At 48.9% G+C, this 23155-nt stretch overlaps 1 protein-coding gene across 1 annotated transcript; it reads left to right on the top strand.

Moving 5' to 3' along the window:
* Window positions 1–37: 37 nt before the first annotated feature.
* Window positions 38–13323, top strand: LOC142010653 (interferon-induced very large GTPase 1-like). The gene is made up of 2 exons (XM_074989047.1): window positions 38–75; window positions 5905–13323. Exon 2 carries the CDS (start codon window positions 5909–5911, stop codon window positions 13229–13231), a length of 7323 nt encoding a protein of 2440 aa, XP_074845148.1. The 5' UTR covers window positions 38–75; window positions 5905–5908; the 3' UTR covers window positions 13232–13323.
* Window positions 13324–23155: the final 9832 nt, after the last annotated feature.

Raw genomic sequence — 23155 nt, 5'->3', positions numbered from 1 at the left:
GAAAGTGAAAGAGGACACACTGCTGTGGAAAGCAAGGGAGGACAGCAGGAGAGAGGGAGCTGTCCTCTAGTGCCGGTAAGTTTCCTAAGGGATGGGAGGAACTCTCCTATTTGTGCCTATGGGTTTTTTTTGTCTGCCTCTGTTTCTTTGGTTCACTTATTCTCTGCGGGGTTAATGGACACCAGGGGGTGGGGGATTCTGGGGTCCTTCTGCTGTAGTTTTGGCCTGAGAACAAAGGCCAGTCAGATTCAAGGAAGAAAATAGAGCTTCCAGGGGGAGTAAATGTGCACATAGGCCCGGGAGCAGACTAGGGAAGGGGTAGGAGGCGGGGGCGGGCTGGGAAAGGGAGAGGGTGAGTCAGGCTCCAGAGCTGCTTGGGGGCAGTAATCAGTCAGGTGAAGGTGCCAGAAGCAGGCTGAGAGGGGTGACCCTGCCATCGTGGGCTGCTGGGCAGAAAATACATCCAGCGGCTGACTGGCAGAGCTGGGAGCAGGTCAGTGGGGCCAAGGAGCAGTAGGTAGGTCTGGAGTGGGTAGGAGACCTCAGGAATGGGCGGAGGGGACGGGACGGGGGTTCAGAGCAGGTCGAGGGGATAAATGAGGAGAAGAGCTCAAGCGTGTGAAGGGGGGTTAAATATGGGGCCGCAGGATCAGGAGCAGATGATGGGATAGTGGGGAAGAGAGTAGGCTCGGGTTACAGAACTAATCTGGGAGTTGTGGCTTCAGGGCAGGTCCGTGGGGTCTTTGCCATTGTTTTCGATGGAACTGGGGTTTGCCCTGTACCACGTATAGTCTTTTTATTACTGTTCTCTCGGTGGCTGGAGCGAAGTACCCCTGGGATTCTCTGCATGGGTTCTCAGACCTGCTGCTGGCCTTTGTCTTGGGTCTTCAGGGCCAAAGGCAGCTATAAGACCCCAGTAACTGATTAGCATCAGTGAGGTTACAGCAGGTGTGATTTTGGGTGCCTTGTGGTCCTCCACCAGATGCCAGATCAAAGCAAGTTGCACTAATTCTGTACCAGTGACACCTGGCCAGTAGACACCCATCTTGTAGCCTTCCCCACCGCTTATACCATGTCTTCGAAGCAATCTCACCGCAGGTGCTGGTGCCGTGAGGCCTCAGAGGTGCTAGCCCTGGTGGGTCCCAGTAGCCTCCCAGGGAAAGTGTGTTTTACTGAGGCTGGCGGGGTGCTGGTACTCTAGGGAAAGAAGGTTAATCTGCACAAGTTCCAGGTGAGCAGCAGCAGCTCCTGTTTGGTGCCTGGAGCCAGCCAGAGAGTCAGGGCTTCTTTAGCCTAGCGCAGGGTTCCTCTTCTGTCTGGGCTCCCTTCCAGCAGGATTCCAGGTCAGGCTCAGTGAGTGTCTCTCAAAGGGACCCCTCTGCGTGAGCATCCTGGCCACCTATGGCGGTTGCTGTCCCCCAGGTCCCACAGAACCGGACCTCCGGCATGCACAGCCTAACTCACGCAGAGCTCAGCAAACCGGCCCTGGGTGTCCTGCTCCGAACTCAACTTCCCTCCAGCTTCCTGCTTGCCCTGTGGCTGCTGCTTCAGCTTCTTGCCGGTGTTGGCGCAACCTGCAGCTGCCACGGCTTCCAAAGACAGCCTGATCGGTCCCAGGACCTTTCCCCATCCCTGGCCAGGACATGGGATGAACTGTGAAGAGGGAGCTGATGGGAGCTGTAGTGCTCTGCTTTGCTGTCCATCGCAGACTTCTCTGCTGGGAGCCGGGAGGGGAAACAGGGAACCAGGGGCCTTTCCGGTGCTGTGGAGGCTTGAAATCACTAGTCCTATTCAGTGCTCCCATGAGCTCAGTGGAGCAAAGGCAGGCCTGGGGCCAGGAGCAGGACAGGTGGCGTTGAGGGGGCAGACGTAGGCACAGGCTGTTGGGTGTGGGGAGCAGGCAGGTGCAGGACGAGATGGTAGATTGGTTCAGGAGTTGTCCGGGAAGATTAGAGTGTCTGGAAAGGGTGCCAGGGCAGGCGGCGAGGGCTAAGGTGAGATGCCCGAGATCTTGCTGCAAGGTGGCAGGGCTAATTGGGGAGACAAGCGGCCGCTGGCAGAACTAGGGTACGTGGGGAGGTCTTGTGTCCACAAACCATCAGCCAAGACTTAGAATGGATCAGGGCTGGGTCAGGGCAGCTCAGCCGGGCTGAGGGGTGGGTGCAGATCTGGGAGCAGCGTGGGGGGGTTAAAGATGGGGCTGGGGTTCAGAAGCGGGTGGGGGGGATAAATGTTGGGTGGGGGCTGGGTTTAGCATCGGGTCAGGAGGGAACGGGAGCAGCAGGGGAGGGATAAATGTACACAGGCGGTCCAGGCAACAGGCCCTAGTTCAGGAATCTGGAGGGGCTAGGCTAGGACTAGGTGAGCAACAAGACTAGGTAACAATCTGCCACTGCTGTGAGCAGGAGAGATGCGCACGGCAGGGGCATGAAGGGTCACATGCCCCCCAGTGCCATGGTAGGGAGGGCCAAGGGGCCAGCAGGGGGTGGGGGATCCCAGCTGCCAACTGGAGCTTGGCTGCCAGCCCCATGCCTGCCTCCAGGGTCTGCCCCCAACCCTGTTCACTTCTCCCTCCCTTCTGGAGACGTGGCCCTGCTCTGGGCCCCAGCCAGGATGAGTGTGTGTTTGTCGGGGGCGGGAGGAAGTTGGGAAATGGGTAGAATGGAGTATGGTCAGAAAGTGTCAGGTGAAGACGGGGCCTGGAGTGGATGGGGGGGATTTCCTGGGCCCTGCTCCCCTAGGGACGGCCCTGCCTGGGCCTAGGGGTGTTGGGGGGAAGAATCCTTGTGGTGGTGGTCCTTGTGTTCCTCCCCAGCAGTTGCCTCAAGTGACACAGGTCTGTGCAAAAACAACAAGAAGTCCTGTGGCACCTTGTAGACTAACCGATACAGTGGAGCATAAGCTTTCGTGGGCAAAGACCCGCTTTGTCAGACGCACGCATGGGGGGTTCCAGAGGAGGGTTTAAATATATGGGCCTGTGAAAAGGAGGGAGTCCGAGTCAAGGGGAGGGCCAGAGTTGACAAGGTCTGTTCAGTCAGGGAGGATGTGGCCTGTAATCAGTAGCTGATGCGGAGGTGTGAACATCAAGACCAGGAGAAACTGATTTTGTAATTGACCCGCCACTCCCAGTCTCCCTTCAATCCTTGGTTGATGGTGTCAAATTTGCAAGTGAATTGCAGCTCTGCAGTTTCTCTTTGAAGTCTGTTTTTGAAGCTTTTTTCTTGCAAGATGGCTACTTTTAAATCTGCTACTGAGTGTCCAGGGAGAGTGAAGTGTTCTCCTACAGGGTTTTGTATGTTGCCGTTTCTGATGTCTGATTTGTTTTCCATTTGTTCTTTTATGTAGAGACTGTCCAGTCTGGCCAATGTAAATCGCAGCGGGGCATTGCTGGCACATGATGGCATATGTTATATTAGTAGATGTGCAGGTAAAGGAGCCCCTGATGGTATGTTAATGTTAGGTCCTGTGGTGATGTCACTGGTGTAGGTATGTGAGCAGAGTTGGCAGTGAGTTTTGTTGCGGGGATTGGTTCCAGGTTTAGAGTTACTGCGTTGTGGTCTGTAGTTGCTGGGGAGAATATGTTGCAGGTTGGCGCTGTCTGTAGGTGAGAACAGACCTGCCTCCCAAAGTCTGTGAGAGTGAGGGATCATTGTCCAGGATGGGTAGTGGATCACTGAGATGATGCGTTGGAGAGGTTTTAAGTGAGGTCTGTATGGTGTAGTGGTGTTCTGTTGTTTTCCTTGTTGGGTCTGTCTTGTAGCAAGTGGCTTCTGGGTACCTGTCTGGCTCTGTCAATCAGTTTCCTCATTTCCTTAGGTGGGTATTGTAGTTTCAGGAAAGCTTGGTAAAGGTCTTATAGGTGTTTGCCTCTGTCTGAGGGATTGGAGCAAATCCAGTTGTACCTTAGTACAGTGATCTTGTGGTGTGCCAGTGATACTTTTTAAAGTCACTAATAGTCCTACTTAGGGCAAGGTAGGGGCTACAGCCCCAGATCCGCACTGCAGAGGAGACTCTGGGGGGCGGTCTCTGGCTCTATGAAAGAAGCTCGGGCGGGGGAAGGGCTCTGGCCCCGCCCCTGCCCCCACCCCCAGCTGGGCTTCTTGGGCAGCCTGTGGCCCTGTGGACCAGGCTCGGGGTGAAGGGGTTCTGGCCCTGGCCCCACAGAGGAGTCTCGGCGGGGGAAGATGGGGCTCTGGCCCATCACTGCAGCAGGGGCTCCAGGGGAGGCCTCTGGCTCTGGCCATGTTCTGTGACCCCCCCACTCTGGCCCTATGCTGGGGTCTGCAGGGAAAGAGGGGGCCCCTGTGCTGTGGTGGGGGCTCCATGCTCTGGACCTGCAGTGGGGGCTCTGGTCCCATGCTACATCATGACTCCAGCCCCAGACCCGTGGAGTAGGCTCAGGGAGGAGCAGGGGCTCTGACCCCAGTCCTGTGGAGGGAGCTCTGGGGGCAGAAGGGAGGCTCCAGCCCTGGCCCTGTGCTGCAGCGGGGCTCTGGCCCTGGCCCTGTACTCCTGCCCCCACCCATGCTGCATGGGGGGCCAGGTGGGGCTGGAGCCCCCATCACATGCCACTCTAATTGGCTCATATGCCAAGAGCGGCCCACATGCCGGGGTTGCTGACGCCTGGATTAATAAAATAGGGAACAACGAATTTTTTATTTTTGAAATTTATATTTACCTTTTCTTTTATTTGAGTCAAGCTCTATTCTAATAGAAATTGGAATTCCAATGAAAATGTGCAAAAATCCATTTAAAGTTTATTAGCTAAATAAAACTAACTTAAATGTGCTGAATATAAGAAAAAAGTTTATTAAAAATACTTTATATTTAAAACTGATGGATTTATTAAAGGAAATATGTTTAGTAAAGTGAAAGGCTGTTTCTGATCACCCCAGTCTTCACACCTAGTTTTTATTCAGAGCATGGAAGAGGAAAACAAAAGTTCCTGCTTCATCAGCTCCCAGTTAGTTATGTAATTCTGAATGAACTAGCCTCGTTGAATAAGCTGAAATGAAGAAAATATTCGCTTAGACCGACACAGTAGGCTACTGCTATGAGAAAAGCTAGCTTAGCTCTTCTGGTTCCAGGTGCTTAGAGAATGACTTCCAGCCATTCAGAGGTGTAACTTTGTTTAAAATGAGCCAGCAAACATACTGCTTAATAATAACTGTATTTATTGTAAACTATTTTAATACATTATAGTAAGCTTAGCCCTGTAAGCAGTTCTCACTAGTGGCAGGGTGGCCTAGTGGCTAGGGCCCTGTGGTGCCTGGGGGCCCGAGGTGTAGGCTTTCAGCCCACTCCCTACAGGTTGTAGTGTTAGTTTGGGGCATGGCCCTGAGACTCTACTTTCCCCTCCTTAGGGAGACGGTTCTCTGGGATTCTTCCCCTTTTAGCCTGGGGAAGGTTTTGGAGGCTGCGTCCTCCGGCGGCCAGCCCAGCCTCAGCTCCGGCTCAGGTCCTGCGAGTGTCAGAGTCTGCTCCTGCCTCTTGGCTGGTTAGCCCTGAACTGGGCTGGCTTCTCTACTTTTATCTTGCCTCCAGGCCTGACACTGGCGGCAGGTGAAACAGGGTTCGGCTAGTTGGGCAAACAGGCTCTGTTTAGCCCCTGCAATGCCTGGCCTTCCTTTCGCTCCCTTACAAGGCCTTAACATATGTTTTGCAATTGCCAATGTAATTTCAAATAGATTTATTTTTAAAAAGAAAAATACATTTAAATTAAATACAAAAACTTCTTAAATTAATTTTTTTAAAAGTCATAATTTCTTATCCACCATGGTTGCGGCTCAGTGCCGTGACGCAGTAGCTTACTGTACGTTACATAAGGCTGGAATAGATCTGATATAGGTAGCAGGGAGAGACGTCTTCTTCTAAGCACGATGTTATTTTTCTGCTCTATTTCAGAGCCATGTCTACAGGACAGGAAAACCCCAAGGATTCAGCTCAGGGAGATCTTGCAAAGGACGAACTAGCCAAAAGGCTGGAAGCAGTGGGATTGAGTGCAGAGTACTGGCTGCCTAAACTACGTGAACATCTTGGAGTTACCTCTACACAAGCCTTGAAACACCTGCAACGTAAAGACTACCTAAAGTTAGAATGCAGGATACAGCACCCATGGGAAAAGCAGGCACTCCAAGAGCTAATTAAGACAGACAGACAGGGAACAATGCAACAGGTGCAAGAGCAGCGCCTGAAGATGCTAACGAAGAGGCAGGAGCAGGCGAAGTTGGCGCTGCAGGAGCTGAATGCAATGCTGGAGCAAGGCAAAAGCCGCCACGAAGAAACTGTTAAAAGGAGAGAGGAGGAGCTGCAGCAAGTTATGGACATAGCCCCAGAGTATTGGGTGCCATCTGAGAAGCCATTGGTAGAAGTGATGGAGAAGGTGCACAAGGAGTTAAGCCTCTCGGAGGAGCTGATGTCCCAGAGTGAGAATCTCCCTGACAAGGAAGTTTTGAAACGGGCGTCGGGAGGACTGGCCTTGCAGGGCATTTACAAAACCAACCAGCTGGCAGAGATGATGGAGAAGCGAGAGCAGCTCATAGACATCCCAGAAGAATTTGAGCTCTCTGGCCCCCTGCAAGGGCCGTTGTTTGAGACGAAGGAGTTTTCATCTGCCCAAGCAGAGTCCATGTTCACGAGGACCATGGAAAAACTGGGCTTTAGCATGACAGTCATGGCCAAGGGTGGATTCATGGGGTTTAGTGTAGAAACCAGCTCAGATTTCAGCAGCTCTTCCGAATCTGAAGAAACCCACATGTCCCGCTCTGAACACACCTACATTTCCACCACCAAGTACAGCTACATCCCACTGGCTTCATGCTACTTCCCCAAGCACCAGCTTCGACTTTCTAGTGCAGCGCTTCTAGAGTTAAAAGAAATTGAGCAGCTTTTGAGTCACATCCCCGAGCCGGACAAGCTCAATATGCTGAAGAGCCGGTGTGGGAGTTTCTTTAACCGATTTGGGTCCCATGTAAACCAGGGCCCCCTTCACTTGGGTGGGATCTTCTGGTGGAAGGCGGCTTCTGAGGGATTCCAGGCTGAGCAGCTGGAGGAGATAAAGAAACAAACATCTGATGCACTCAGCTGTTACATTGGGTGTAGCTATAGTGGCTTGGCTTGGAGCGTTGCCGCTGGGGTAATGACATCAAAATCAGATTCCAAGGCATCCTTTCAGGGCACAGATAAAAAGCAAATGCAAACGGAGATTCAGCTGTATGTGACCAAGACCGGTGGCCCACCTGAAGTGAATGCACTCACAGTGTGGAAGTCAGGGCTATTGGCAAGTAACAAAACCTGGTCTGTTATTGACAGAGGCTCTCAGCTGATTCCAGTGTGGGACATAATCCTGTCCAATCACAGACAAGATTTTAAAGATGTTTCTCAAATGGGCAGTAGCCTCACAAGGGTCTATGAAGCCCTCACAAACCTAAATGCAAGTACATTGGTTGGAGAAGAAATAGTCAGCGCAGTGGATGAGGCCAGATCATTCTTAGAGCAAGTGAAGACCTGGACAGTCACTGGGGATGAAGAACAGCTGATGTCACTGCTCAATTTCAAAGAGAATCTAATTGAAAAAACAAACCACAACAAGACCTGGATTGACATCTGCCTGTCGGACAGAGTGCTTCAAGATTTCCTAGAAAAGACAGTTTCACTGTGCAAAGATTTACCTGTACAAAAGACCAAGTACACCAAGTTTCTGCTGCGCTGCCTTCTGGACCCTCACATCTATTCAGTTAAGAATTTTCCCAGTGCTTCATCTATTATGCAGTGGATCTTTCATGCTGAAGAAAAGCAGGAAGAAGCTATCAATGTTCATGAATTTTCTGATTTCATTCGAGTCCTTGAGGACACGAGGAATTACATACAGGCCATTACCTCTCCAGGAGCAGAGGAAAAACCAAGAGTTAAGGCCAGCTTGGATGTGAGCTTAGCTTTCTCTTCCTTGCGGAAGGCTCTACAGAACCTCGGGGAGATAGACATAGAGGTGTTACTGCTCTCCATTGCTGCCTGCGTGGGATACCGTGCAGAAAGTAGCACTTTTCAATATCTCCTCGGATGCTTCGAAATAAACTTCATGTTAAAGGAAATGCAAAAGGCACACAAGAAATATATGACGCTTAGGAAGCAGGACATTTCCAGAGCTCAGGCTTTCGTGCTGTTGACAGGTCTGACAGTGATCCCTGAAGTCGAAGTTGTGTCTCCAGAGGAGAAGAATAAACGTTTGACTTTTATGAAGCATCACCTGGGACACTTGTTGTCAGGGGATGTTGCTGATGCCCTTATGCAACTGAATGCTTGTGATGACTGGAATATCCTGGAAAGAAACCTAACTGCCCTTGTTAAAGGAAACTATGAAGCCTCCAATAGTAATCTGCAGAATCCGGATATAGTAAAAGAGCTAAGGAATATCTATCAAAGGGCTAAGCAGACAACAACCCAGCCAAAGCCACAGGCCCAAGTGCCACCAAGAGATGTGCAAATGTATGAAGGATTCAAAACTCAAGATGTTCTCAATTTGATCAAACGACTTGGGCTCGAAAAGTACTACCCAAGGAAGATGGGGATGGCTCATTTCCATGTGATAAACAAGACCTCTTTACATGACAGCCAACCCAGCACTGAGAGTGAGCTGCCGTTTTATTTTTTGCAAAAGCTGTTGATGCTGGACTATCGGGTAAGGTATTTGGTTTGCAAAGATGACTCTACAACAAAAGATGGGATATCAAAGGCATTGAAAGTGTCAGGCAAGGTGGATGAATCCTCAGATGCAACCTCAGATATCTATGAGGACTTTTTAAATGATGATGAGGGAACTAATGAGTCTTTTACACCAAGTCAGATGCATGTGCATCCGATGGACATCCAGATGGCAATTTTTCATTGCTCAGATGATTTCATGAGACAGTATCTTTCAACAAAGCTCGCTTTCTGCCAGTTTGCACTCCCACTTTTGGTGCCAAATCCTCATACTTCAAAAATAGAGTTCCCTCTTTGGGCTCTGAGCCAAGTTCAAAAGAATTGGCAGCAGGTTGAGAAGTCAGGAGCAGAGACCTGCGTTAAAAATTATAAGAACAAACTGATTTATCAAGCAGCTACGCCTGTGGTATCTTTCTCACGGATTGGTCATTCTCCTCATTCTTCTAAGTCTAAAATCCTCAATGCCCTGCTGAGTAAGCATAGGCATGACATTTTTTTCCATCGTGATTGTAGAGGCAGCAGCAAAGATTGTCTCCTGATGAAAGGGGTTGTGGAAGTCTCGTGGTACTGTCCAGGTGGAAAGAATGATGACAGGTTTGACAATTGCATTGCCTTCACTAATCTTCATGGGGACGCACGAGAGCATGAGCAACAGGTCAGATTTTTACATGAAATAGCGTCTATAAATGTGGTTCTCCTAACAACTTCTGACGAGAATGAAATAGGCAAGCAAATTATGAATGATTTTCTGAAATCTCCAAAGCCTTTTGTATGCCTTTTTACTGAAAAAGAAAACCCTGTAGCAAGTAAATCCAATCTAAACATAAAAATAGCCATGAAGAACAGAAATGAAGCGGAATTAATTGATGAACTGGCAACAACAATCAAAGATTTACTGGCTGGTTCCATTCCCACTGGTAGTCTTGAAACCTGCGTAGAAGTTGCCCGTCGGCATGGTTTTCACATTGATGAAGATAAAGAAGAGTGTAAAGAAGCCAAGTCAATGGCACAGACAGTGATGGCCCTCTTCAAGGAGAATAACTTATCAGGCATGAAGGAAAACCTCTTGCCTCTTCAAGGAGAATTATGGCACAAGTGGTGTAAGAAAGATAAGGAACTTACCCGCTTACAAGATAAGAAGGGAAGCATTGAACAGCACCGGAGCCAAATTGAATCAGAAAAACGTGCTATACGACATGATCAGATAAGGAGAGCATCCTCCCCCAGTGATTTAATGAGGTCAGTGCTGGAAATTCTCCAGTCCCATTCAGAGACCACCAAAAAATATTTCCTGCAGTGGTTGAAAGTATTTATGGATGACTTGAGCTCTGACCGTCTCTCAGAACTTCGCCAGAAATACCACGCCTTATGGTCACAAATGGTGGAAAACATACATCCAGGAGAAAATGATGACTCAAAGAGTATATTGAAAAGTGACTTGGAAAAAGTCTCAAATGACATAAATGCTTCTACAATTGGCCTTGAACACATTTTGAGAGAGGTTGCTCAGATTTATGAAGCTCTTGATACTTTTCCCCAAGAAGATCAACATTTTCTTGAACTTCCACAAATTGCAGCTGATTTGATGGCTTCAGGGTATCCCATTGAACTGATGGATGGTGATGTATCATATGTGCCACTGAAATGGGTGAGAGCTGTTTTTGACAAGTTGACTGAGAAGTTAGGAGACAAAAAGGTGTTTGTCCTTTCAGTGCTTGGCATCCAGAGTACTGGGAAGTCTACACTGCTAAATGCAATGTTTGGTCTTCAGTTTAGTGTCAGTGCCGGAAGGTGCACCAGGGGAGCATTTATGCAACTAATTAAAGTGGATGAGAACCTCCACCAAAATCTGAACATCGATTACATCCTAGTCGTTGATACCGAAGGGCTTCGGGCCATGGAATTACCCAGTAAATCAACACTCAATCATGATAATGAGCTAGCCACCTTTGTCATTGGCCTTGGCAACATGACTCTGATCAATATTTTTGGAGAGAATCCTTCTGAAATGCAAGACATCTTGCAGATTGCTGTCCAAGCATTTCTCAGGATGAAGCAAGTAAAGTTGTCCCCGAGCTGTTTGTTTGTACATCAGAATGTTGGAGAAATAACCGCAAAAGAGCAGAATATGGAAGGACAAAGACGCCTCCAGCAAAAATTAGATGAAATGACAGTCATTGCAGCTCAGCAAGAGTTCTGTGACGTTAACCGCTTTAGTGATGTTATCCGATTTGATGTGAACACCCATGTTCATTACTTTGCTCACCTCTGGGAAGGTGACCCACCAATGGCACCTCCAAATCCCAGCTACAGCCAAAACGTGCATGACTTAAAGAGCAAGATTCTCATGGCTGCCAAAAAGGAATCCCAGGGCAGTGTTTTAAGGCTGTCAGAGTTAAAAGGCCGAATTGGTGATTTGTGGAAGGCTTTATTAAATGAGAACTTTGTTTTCAGCTTCAAGAATACCCTGGAGATTGCAACCTACAACAAGTTAGAAACAATGTTTAATCAATGGACCTGGCAGTTGAGAAGTAACATGCTAGAACTGCAGACAAAACTGAGCAACCGAATTAAGAAAAGAGAAATTCATCACATCACCAGGAGAAGCCTTGAAGAAGAAATTAAAGAGAAATATGATGCGATCATTAATGACACAGATAGATATTTCACCGAGGATCAAGACTCTGAAATATTAATTCAGTGGAGAACAAGTATTGAAAATAAACTGAGACAGCTGAAAGAGTCACTGATTAATGAAACTGAGAGGAAATCTGAAGAACTTATCAAGCTGAAGAGGAACCAAAGCAAATTTGATGAAAAGAAATCAGAATATGAAAATGAGCTATTCAAAAGAAGCAAAGATCTCGCTCTGAGATTAAAAGGCAAGAAACTAAGTGAAGAAGAATTGAAAGAAAACTTTGACAGTCTTTGGAAACGATGGGTCTATGAAGTATCTTCAGATGCCCCTTCTGCTGAGGAGCCTAACATTAGCATGGATGTAGAAAATATTTTTCTGGAGCATTTTAAACAGGAACCCAATGTAGCAGTGAAAATTAAAGAATCCTCCTGGACAAATATGTTTTCTGTTGATATTTCCAAGCATATTGTCATGAAGAAAACACTAGGCTTGTTATCCAAGTCCCTGGATAATTGTGATAGAAAGAAGATAGAGCAGGTTACATCTCACATCATGCACCTTGTTGAGAGGATAATTGCTTTAAAGGAGCAGCAGAGAATGGATTATAATCAAAGTTACATTCACGAAATACTGAATGAAATCAGAAGAGAGGTGGACTCTGCATGCAATAACTCAAAATACACTTTTAATAATGAGTACAGAATAGAGTTATCATTGTATCTGTGCAAAATGGCAGCGGAACGGTTCAAAGAAATGCACAGAGCATTTAAGAATGCAAATGATCCAACCATCTACCTGGAAAATAAAAGAGGTGATTTCTTTAAATGTTTTCAAATTTCCTGCAAAGGAGCAACCTCCATTACCACATTTGCCGATTTCTTATGCGACAAGCTTTCTGCAGCCATCCGCCAGGCAGTCTATGACAAGACTGCGATTGAGATAGCCAGTGAGATGAGATGTAACTATTCAGCCTTCAATGGAAATCGATCGAAACTGGAAACCAGTATTCTGATATCCCTAGCAGAGGAGGAAAACTTTGAGAAGTACAGACAGTACATTCATTCCCCAAGAGAATTCTTGAAGAGTTTTATCAAGAAATGTGTTAACGATTATTGTTTAGACAAGAAAAATCCAAGGTTGAAACATCTCTTAAATATTTCCCTTGATTTATTCCAGACTCGTGTTATTTTAGCTATTCATGACTCAACTAGAATTGTCAAAGATAAAAATGGCACTGTATCCTTGTGGCTGGATGAATTTTGTGTCAGACTTGAAGATGACTTAGACCTTCCCAGAAGTGATCTGAAAAGCATTGAACATCAGGAAATAAAGGACATAGAGTTTCTGAAAGAGGCAATGAGTATAGCTCTGCCGCCAGTCCTAGACAACCTGAAAAAGGAATTTGCTGTGGTTGGTATGGAGGCACTTAAACAGGAACCTCATAAAATGCTATTTGACCAGCTGTGTGGGTGCTGGGAGCAATGTCCCTTTTGCAAGGCTCTTTGCACAAACACAATACCTGGTCATGACGGAGATCACAGTGTTACATTCCATCGTCCTCAGGCACTGAATGGTACCCAGTGGTATGGAACAGACCAGTTTGTCATTGATATCTGCTCCAGTCTCGTAGCAAGTGACTGCTTCATGGTGCTTTCTGAACAGAATCAAATTCCATATAGAAATTATAGGAAAGCAGGACCTGCTTATGCCAACTGGAGCATCACAGAAGACAACTCAGCTCAATCTTACTGGAGATGGTTTGTGTGCCATTTCAGGTCAATATTGGAAGAAGATTATTGTGCAAAATTTGAGGGCAAAGGAGCAATCCCTCTGGAATGGGCCGAGTTTACAAAGACAGCTGTAATCTCTGAGCTGAAAGGCATGCAAACTTAATATTGCATCCCCTGTAAAAAATGGGGACAGTAATGTACCAAACTTCACAACTGAAGTCATTCATTTTATTTTATCAGCCATTTATTATTGTGTGATTTAGTGATCTGGACAATTTATATGCTATTTCTTATATGACCAATGAATTACTAGATTTAAATTGTAGGATTACAGAAGTATAAAATTAAGAAGCATTCAGAAGTGAAGCGTGTGTTACATATACGCATAATTTGACTTATTATTTAAAAGTAAATATTGTGATGACATCACAAAAAAAGAAGAGAAGAAAAGAAAAAGAAAACATAATTCTGGGATGCATCAACAAGAGTATTTTAAGCCAGACAGGAGAAATAATTTTTTCCACTCTACTCTGTCTTGATTGGACCTGCACTTTAGTATTGTGTCCAGTTCTGGGTGCTGCATTTCAGGAAAATGTGGACAAGTTGGAGAAGGTCCAGAGAAGAGCAATGAAAATGATTACGAATTGAGCAAACATGACTTATGAGGGAAGATTGAAAGAACTGGGTTTGTCCAGTCTAGAAAAGAGAAGACCGAAAGAGGACATGATAACAGCTTTCAAGTATCTTAAAGGTTGTTATAAGGGGTAGGGAGAAAAATTGTTCTTCTTGGCCTCTGATGATAGGACAAAAAGCAATGGGCTTAAACTGCAGCAAGGGAGGTTTAGGCTGGACATTAGGAGAAGCTTCCTAACGGTCAGGGTGGTTAAACACTGGAATAAATTGCCTGGAGAGGTTGTGGAATCTCCATCACTGGTGATATTTGAGAGCAGGTTAGACAAACATCCAGCAGGGATGGTCTAGATCAGTGGTTCCCAAACTTTTTGGCATCCTGTCCCCCCTTTCGATTTTTGAAAAACTCTCACACCCCCCACCTTTTTTTTTTTTTTTACCATGGGCTGGCCAGCCACCCCAGCCACCTGAGAGCTGCCTGCCTGAGCCCCTCCCTTCCCCCAAAGCCAGGCACTGTCAGTCCCTCACCTAACCCCATCCATGTCCTCCCCCACCAACCCACACTCACTCACATTTGCCTCTGATTTAAATAAGAACAGTAGATATGTATGCCTGGCAGGCTGGGGGTAATGGCAGAATGTCATTGTTGTGAGGTGTTCTGAGCTCCTCTCTAGCCTGTCACAGGGCGGGAGAATCATCTGAGTGATATTCTCAGGCTGGAAAGAAAAAAATAGCTTCTTAGGCCGTGTCTACACTTGGCTGAAATGTCGAAAGGGCCCTGCTAATGGCCAAATCTGAGAATACTAATGAGGCACTGAAATGAATATTCAGTGTTTCATTCGCATGCTGCCGGCCATGGCACTTTGAAAGTGCCGTGTTTCGATTGTGCGCAGCTCGGCTACGCGGGGCCGTTTTCGAAACGACCCTGCACGTTTCGAAATCACCTTAATCCTCTCAGCTGATAGGAACAAGGGAATTTCGACATTTGTGGGGTCCATTCAGAAAGGGCCCCGTGCAGACGAGCCATGCACGAGCAAAACGCAGCACTTTCAAAGTGCCACGGCCGGCAGCATGCTAATGAAGTACTGAATATTCATTTCAGCGCCTCATTAGTATTCTCCAATTTGGCCATTAGCAGGGCCCTTTCGAAATTCTGGCCAAGTGTAGACATGGCCCCAGTGAAGTATCAGAGAGAGAGCCGTGCTAGTCTGTGTCAGCAAAAATAATGAGGAGTCCTGGAGCACCTTGAAGACTAACAAGTTTATTAGGGCGTAAGTTTGACTGGGGCTGCAGCTCACTTCATCAGATGCATGAAGTGAAAGTCTCACTGGGCAGGGGTACATGGATACAGAGATGGGAGTGTTATTCTTTTGCACAGAGACAGTCCGGTGGGTCCAACGACCTGCCAGAGGGGTATATAGGATGTTATGTGCCAGCAGGGCCCATCTGTGTGTACACTGGACAAAACCGGGCTGGCTCTACACAAAAGGATAAGTGGATACAAATCAGACGTGAGGAACGGCGACATACAAAACCCGGACAAACATACGAAACTTGTATGTCTAACATGCAAACATACAAATATGTGTAACGTACAAAACTCAGGGAGCACTTCAGCCTCCCAGGGACTTGAAAGTTGCCACCATATTTGGGGAGGGTGTGGAAAAAAACTAGAATGTGAAACGGCCCAGCTGGACTCTTCAGATGCCAACTTGATACCTTGAGAATGGGGCCGGCTAGGGGCTGGGAATGGCTGGCTCAGTACGGTAAGTCATTTCCCCCTTTAGGTTTTCTCATCTTCCTATCACTGCTGGAAGCAGGCTGCATTCATCCTGACTGAATTAGCCTCATTAGCACCGAGGTAACACTCCCATCAGTGCATGTATGTATTTGCTCAGCTCCTTCAGGGCAGGGGGCTGGTGGTGTCGAGGGTGCAGGAGTCAGGGCAGGAGGTTGGAGGTCACAGAATCATAGAATCCTAGGGCTGGAAGGGACCTCAGGGGGTCATCTAGTCCAGCCCCCTGCTTCAAGCAGGATCAACCCCCACTAAGTCATCCCAGCCAGGACCTTGTCAAGCCGGGACTTAAAAACCTCAAGGGATGGAGAATCCACCACCTCTCTAGGCAACGCATTCCAATGCCTCACCACCCGCCTGGTGAAGTAGTTTTTCCTAATATCCAACCTTTACAGGCACAGTAGCAGGACCAGCTATAGTAGCTAGAGTTGCTCTTTCAAGTAGGGAGAAAAATAAATGTAAACGTGTGACTTCATGTTTTGCAAATACAACAGGACTCATCTGAAAGAGAATTTGATTTTTAAAGTTCAGGCTCCTCTCTTGTGGCATGGTCTGACAGCTGCTTTCACAGTTCAGACCAATGATGATTGATATCTAGCAAAAGAGAAGAACCTGAACTTTAAAAATCAAATTCTCTTTCAGAGAAATACTTCACTAGGAGGGGCGGTGAAGCGCTGGAATGGGTTACCTAGGGATGCGGTGAAACCTCCATTCTTAGAAGTTTTTAAGCCCCAGCGTGACAAAGCCCAGGCTGGATTGATTTAGTTGGGGTTGGACCTGATTTGAGCAGGGGTTGGATTAGGTGACCTCCTCGGGTCTCTTCCAGCCTGTCATGATCATGAGGGTTAGCCAGCAGCTTGGGAGTAAAAGGGCTAACCTCCTGGGCCAGGTGGGGTTGGCCTATAGGAATGTAGGTAAGAATTGAATTTTGGCTCCTCTCTCTTCTGTTCTCTGTCTTTTTTCTTCATCTTCTTTCCAGCCATGAGGGAGAGAGAGACAGAATATCTCCCTCCAAGAACAGGCCCTCCAATCTTCTGTGAGTAGGGTAAAGTTTAGATAGATCCATTAGGCTTTGTTGTTTTACTTTTTGGGAAGTGGGATCTGATGTCTGTGCACTTTTTAGAAATGTTCTTTTACTCTCCTTGTAACTAAGTTCTAGGCCCATGGTGGAGACTCCCCATGTGTTTTACTTTGTGACTCTTCCATCTAGTCCTGAGGCTTGCAACACAAATATTGTTGTAATTGTGGGAGCACGAGCACCTGGTGGCCGGGCCTCACTCGCAAGGCAGAATGACCATACACTCCATCTTGGAACGCTATCATACAGCGGCGGGAAGGTCTGAAGTCAGGCCAGGAGAAAGAAATCAGAAAGTTGACAAGTAGTTGGAGAGTCCCCAAAGAGAACATCCTGACAAGCAGATAGTAAGCCCCCAAAGAGAACAGCTGGGGCTAGTAGCTGGAAGCCCCCCCAAAGAGAACATCTTGGTTGTACAACATCAGAGGGTCTCAGGGGAGGTTCAGAAAAAGACCAAGGACAGAGGAAATCTTGTAACATGTTCTAACAGGCCGGGAGGATAGAAAGCCCAAATTAGGTAACAAACGCTTTAATTGGCCAGGTATTGAACCCCCAAGTAAGAAACAGTATAAAAGGTGATTTAACAGGAATAAGGGGGTGGGCTCCTGGACACAAGGCGGAGGCTAGCAACTTCCAGTCCAGACAGCAGACCCCGGCCTGATCACCCGGACGTCACCACCACGAAAGGTCCCAACCAAGCCGTATCTCTGACTTGAAGGGCCGCTGTAACGTAGTTATTGGTGAGATGTGGGAGCATTGAATGTTATTGGTAAGTCACATGTAATTATATATAGTTATATGTAACCTAGTATTTAGCTTATGCCAAATAAATAACTCTCTCTCTATATATATATATATAACAAGTGTTAAGTAATTGTAGTTACAAATAAATGAATAAATCACTATTGGTAAATACCACTAGCTGGTCTAGCTGGGTCTGTATAGAGAATTATTGGGACTTAGAACAGCCACAGGGCATTGTGGTGTTCACAATCGGAGTGTTATTGTTCCTGGTACTCATAATACTGTGGAAACCTAGGTTTTAAAGTGGATACACTAAATCACATATTGCTGCTACACTATATCAGGCTGCTATAAAGGTGGGGTGGTTGGTCCCGGGCCACCCGACTCCCCCCGCTGTATCACACCCCACGCGCACCCACGGGACCCGGAGTAGGTCGGCTCATCGTCAGTAATAATAAAAGTTCTTTCTTTTTCCTTTTATTAACCTGGTATTGGTTAATGTTTGTGTCCTGGTTTTCACTTTTGGGGCTGAGATTTCCCAAGTAGTCTCTCCCTGGTTTCCTTATTATTACTTGGGTGGTGGCAGCGAATTTTATCCCCAAAATCTAAGGTTTTTAGGATTTTTAGGGGGAAGTTGATACCAAAACCTGGTAGATAAGGTTTTGGAGGTACTTTTGCTGGCCCCCACTTCTGCATTTATCTTGCTAGAGTGGGGAAAGAGCCATGACACAGCCCTATTAATTCTTCATGTTACAAGTCCCTTTCAATTCCAAAGAGTGATCTCCCAGGTCTGTGTCCATAGGTGTGCTCTGGCAAGATCTCAGGATGCTCTACAGTGGCTGCAGCTGTGCTGCTACAGCAGGCTGGACCACACCGTATACAGCTGTAGCGCCCCAGCGCTCCTGTCACTGATGAATGTTTTTTTCCCCCCCAGTGCTGCCATTTTTAAAGGCAGCTGGGCATCTCAGAGCCGCATGTGGCTCTTTAAGGAGCTTGCTCTGCTGCCGCCGTTCACTCCTCTGGCTCTATGCCTGCTGCACTGAAAGAATAGGACTCAATTTAATTGGTTTAACAACCGGCTGGAGGGGCTGCAGGGGGTTAAACTTGGGGCTGGGAGGGAGTTTGAGGCTGTGGGGGGTTAAGCCTGGTGGTGGGAGGGGCGTGGTTTGGGGCAGTGAGCAGGGAGGGGGTTAAGCCTGGGGCAGTTTGGGGCAGCAGGGGGCTAAGCCTGGGGCTGGGAGGGTGCGGGGCAATTTGAGGCTTGAGTTCCAGCACCTTTTTTGTAGGGAAAAAAGCACTGGTGGTTGCAGAGGAAAGCAGCTCTTGGAAGCTCTTGGGAAGAGACAACAAGAAGTCCTGTGGCACCTTATAGACTAACAGATATTTTGGAGCATCAGCTTCTATGGGCAAAGACCTGCTTCGTCAGATGCATCTAACAAAGCAGGTCTTTGCCCACGGAAGCTGATGCTCCAAAATATCTGTTAGTCTATAAGGTGCCACAAGACTTCTTATTGTTCTCGAAGCTACAGACTGACCCGGCTGCCTCTCTGGTACTTGGGAAGAAAGACATCAAAGACATTTGTTAAGCACCGCTGCCATCTACTGGACATTGGCAAAGCCGCTGGGAAACAACGCTGAGATCTGACAGCCCATTTGACAGGCGTCCATCAGAAATAACAGGTCAGGTACGGGCTCTACAGCAGGCCCTAAAACCTGAGGTCATTGCCCAAGAGTTCTGCTGAACCCACCAAAAAGCAGCAGAATGAGATATGCCACTGGTCCTTGGCCCAGCCCAAGGGAACACCACACCGAAGTGCTAAACAATTGCTTTTGGGGGGTTAACCTAGTCGCTTTCAGGCCGAATGCTGGAAAGAACCAGGAACTGCTTCATACCAGGGCTTGCTTAGTAATTACCTCCCTGAGCAATCTGTGCTTGGCAGCTCTCAGTCCTGGGACAGGATCCCCCTGGTGCTAGGGGCTGTACGTACATAGAACAACAAGACAGCTGCTGCCTCAAAGAACTTCCAGGCTCAGACGAGAGTATGTATGCCTTGGCGATAGCCTTAAGGCTTGATCAATGCATTATCTGAAAACCTGATGATTGATGTTGTTCGGGGGTACACCTGCATTGCCTTGTGTTGTGCGGTGGCCGCAGGCCTTGGTGAATTACTAGATTCGGTGTCTCTCTAAGAACTGATCTGGGAATCAGATTTTGTCCAGAATCAGGACATGCCATTCAAGTATGTGTAGATCTGGAAAGAACCCAGCTTCGCAGGAGGCTAACGTGCCCTGGGCTCAAAATACAGGGGCTACCCTGGTTAAATTCCGTTCCAGTGCGGGCTGAGCCCCTGACCAATCTAGTTCATTACATTCAGCTTTAAATCTAACAGGCACCTTTGCAGCTCTGTACCATGGAGCCTCCCCTGCCCTGCCATTCATGCTTATACCAAACACACATTCTTGGGTTAACTATATTGTCTCCAAATTAGAAGGGACAGCTGTGACCGTCTCGCTGTGACCCGTCTCGCTGCCCTGAATTAATTCCTGTTGGAACTAGAGCAAACCTTTTAGAAAACAAGCTGGTCTTGGTTTTAAAATGGCTGGTGGGGGAGAATCCACCCTGGCCTGTGGTCAGTCATCACTATGGTTAATTCTCCTCCATGGCCACAGTTTACACCTTATTGCCAGTCTGACAAAGTCCAGCTTCAACTTGCACCCATTAGATCGCTTTCTACAGCAGCGATGGGGTGAGAGGCCGCTCAGGTGACTGCAGGCACGAAGCCACCATATTATTTTTCCTCAAGCCATGTGCTGCTGTTCAGGCCTGGCTTCCCCGCTGGGGTAAGTTAGAACAGGTCCATCCATTTTAGTGGAGCTGTGTTGATTTACACCATCTGAGTGTCCAGCTCTGAGCGCACTGTTCAGTCTCTGAGCCATCCAGGTTTCAACACGAGGGGAAGAAACAAGCCCGAGGACCAGTGACTCGAGAACAGCTGGAGGCAATGAAAGCCTGTGGAGAACTGCAGCAGATAGTGCTAGGTGTCTGCAGCCGCTGGTTTGTGGTGGGCACCTAAGCAAACATGCAGCAGCCAAGTCTTTGGACCGGTTCGTCTGTCAGATGTGAGCTGCTCAGAAAAGTGATGTCTCTGGACCACAGTGGCAGCCAATACGTGGGACCCCTGAATTTCTCTGTGTGGCCACTCTTCCAGGAGGTGCCAGTGACGTGCAGTAGACATGGCAGTGGCCTGGGAGTCAGGGTACTTGGGCCCGACCTCCAGCTTCTTGTGGGAGCTCAGCAAATCACCTTCTCTTTGCCCGTTTCCCCACTGGTCTGTCTGTTAAGACAGTAAGCGCTTAAGGACGGAGATGTACAGTGCTAGGCACAACAGGGCCCCGATCTTGTCTGGCTCCCCATTCTGACAGGCACGCTCCTGTTCCCACCTCGCCCCAGTATCTCCACACTCTTTTCCTCTCAGGAAGCTCATGGGAACCCTCCTAACTTTGAAACGTCCTGGGAGGAGGCTGCAAACGACCCTCTGATCTTAGTCCTGGCTGCTCTGCTTGTCTCTTAAAGTAGCACCAGAAGGGGGGGGGGTGGCAATGAGCCCCTTGGCAGCTGTGCTCCTGCCTCGATTTCCCCTCCTGCAGGTCCAGCCCCTTCAGTCCCCTGCTCTGGGCTAAGCATGTGCCAGGGCTTTAAGGATTTTTCCCCTCCATCCAAAGGGTGAAGTTCTACTCCCCAGGGGTGGCCAATTCAGCCCTGGCTCAGAACAGGAGATGGGATTCAATGTTCTGCCAAGGTCCCCTCCAGTCTATCCCCCTCCAGGTGGCATCAAGAAATCCAGCAAGCACCCAGGAACCCAATAGTGGGGATTCAGCCCAACTATACACACTGTCTAGACCACCCCTTTCATCAGGGCACTTCCATGCCCCTTCCTCAATGAGCCCATAGGACCCTCCTCTACTCAGGGTTCCAGCCCTGGGCTCCGGTAGCAACCAGCAGAGATCGTCCAACTCTGTTCGTTGCCTCACCGGCTTCCAATCAAGCGATGTCTGTAGGGTTGCCCTGCAGGCCTTCCTAGTCACCATCTCTCAGCGTCTTCCCCAGACCCCACTGCAGAGAGTCTCTTAGAACTTTGACACCATCCAGCTGTCCTACATGGCAGCCTTCCTGTATCACCTGCAGGTCTCTCCCTCATCTGCTACGCATTTGTTCTCCCGGGAAGCTTCAACACGCACCACAGTGGGAGGCAGTTTTAACTAGGCACTGGTGGGGCCCAGCCCAACTCCTTCCAGGGCCATCTCACGCTGGGACAAGGGTGTGAAAAAAACAAAGCAGACATAGATCTTCACAACCCTCATATCCTATGAAGGAGACCAAGCTTGAAAGAGCTTTGCAGGTCTCCTTGAGTGACCCCACTGCCCAGTGCTTTCTTGGGTGCACCAGAGAGGAAAGAGCTGACACTTTGTCATCCAGGAGTTGTGTTCAGTTAATGGAAAAGTAACACCACCAACCATAACTGTCCTGCACGGGGGTGGAGCCAGATTACTCCCGTGCATGCACTCAACTTGCACTCACAGGCTACGTCTACACGTGCACGCTACATCGAAGTAGCTAATTTCGAAGTAGCGAGATCAAAATAGCCTATTTCGATGAATAGCGTCGACACGTCCTCCAGGGCCGGCAACGTCGATGTTCAACTTCGACTTTGCACAGCCCAACATCGAAATAGGCGCAGCGAGGGAACGTCTACACACCAAAGTAGCACACATCGAAATAGGGATGCCAGGCACAGCTGCAGACAGGGTCACAGGGCGGACTAGCGCTTCTGGGGCAACAGCTAGCCTCTCCCTTATAGGGCCCCTCCCAGGCACACTCAGCCTGCACAGCACGCGGTCTGAGGAGCCATAGGCACACAGACCCCGGGCGCCGCAGTCGTGGACCCCCAGCAGCAGCAGCAGCAGCAGCAGCCAGAGGTCCACCCAGCCCTCCCGGCAGGAGCAGGGCTTGCCCTGCTCCATGCCATGCGGGAGGCAGCTGAGCACCTCCTTGCCACAGAGGAGGAGCTGCCCCCAGGGCAGCAGGGCTCAACCCCTACCCCTGCAGCACCCTGCCCCCCCCGCCGCCTCACACGCCGGCGGCTGTGGAGTTACCCCACCAGCACTGACTGGTGGGAGCGGCTGGTGCTTGGGGAGTGGGACGACGACCGCTGGCTCAGGAACTTCAGGATGAGCCGGCAGACATTTATGGAGCTGTGCCAGTGGCTCACCCCCGCACTCAGGCACCAGGACACCGCCGTGCGGCGTGCCCTCACAGTGCAGAAACGGGTCGGCATCGCTGTCTGGAAGCTGGCCACTCCGGACAGCTACCGATCCGTGGGGCAGCAGTTTGGTGTCGGAAAGGCCACCGTCGGGGCTGTCTTCATGGAGGTAAGAGAACCCACAGGGGGAGGGCAGGGCAGGGGAGGGGGGCCCAGGCAGAGGAGGGCAGGGGAGGGGAGGGGAGGCAAGGGCGGGGGAGGGCACAGGAGGGCAGGGCAGGGGACGGCAGGGCAGGGCCACGCACACCCTGCTCACCCCTCATTGGTGCTCTCCCATGTGCTTTCTCTGCAGGTCGTGCGTGCCATCAACGCCATGCTCCTGCACAGGCTCATGACGCTGGGGGACCCACATGCCACCATCGCAGCCTTTGCCACCCTGGGCTTCCCCAACTGCTTCGGGGCTCTGGATGGGACTCACATCCCCATCCGCGCCCCGCATCACAGTGGAGGACGCTACCTGAATCGCAAGGGCTACCATTCTGTCGTCCTCCAGGCCTTGGTGGACAGACGGGGATGTTTCCA

This window comes from Carettochelys insculpta, chromosome 3, assembly GCF_033958435.1.
Source record: "Carettochelys insculpta isolate YL-2023 chromosome 3, ASM3395843v1, whole genome shotgun sequence".
NCBI classification, from domain to species: Eukaryota; Metazoa; Chordata; order Testudines; family Carettochelyidae; genus Carettochelys; species Carettochelys insculpta.
This window is presented reverse-complemented; position numbering and strand designations above follow the sequence as displayed.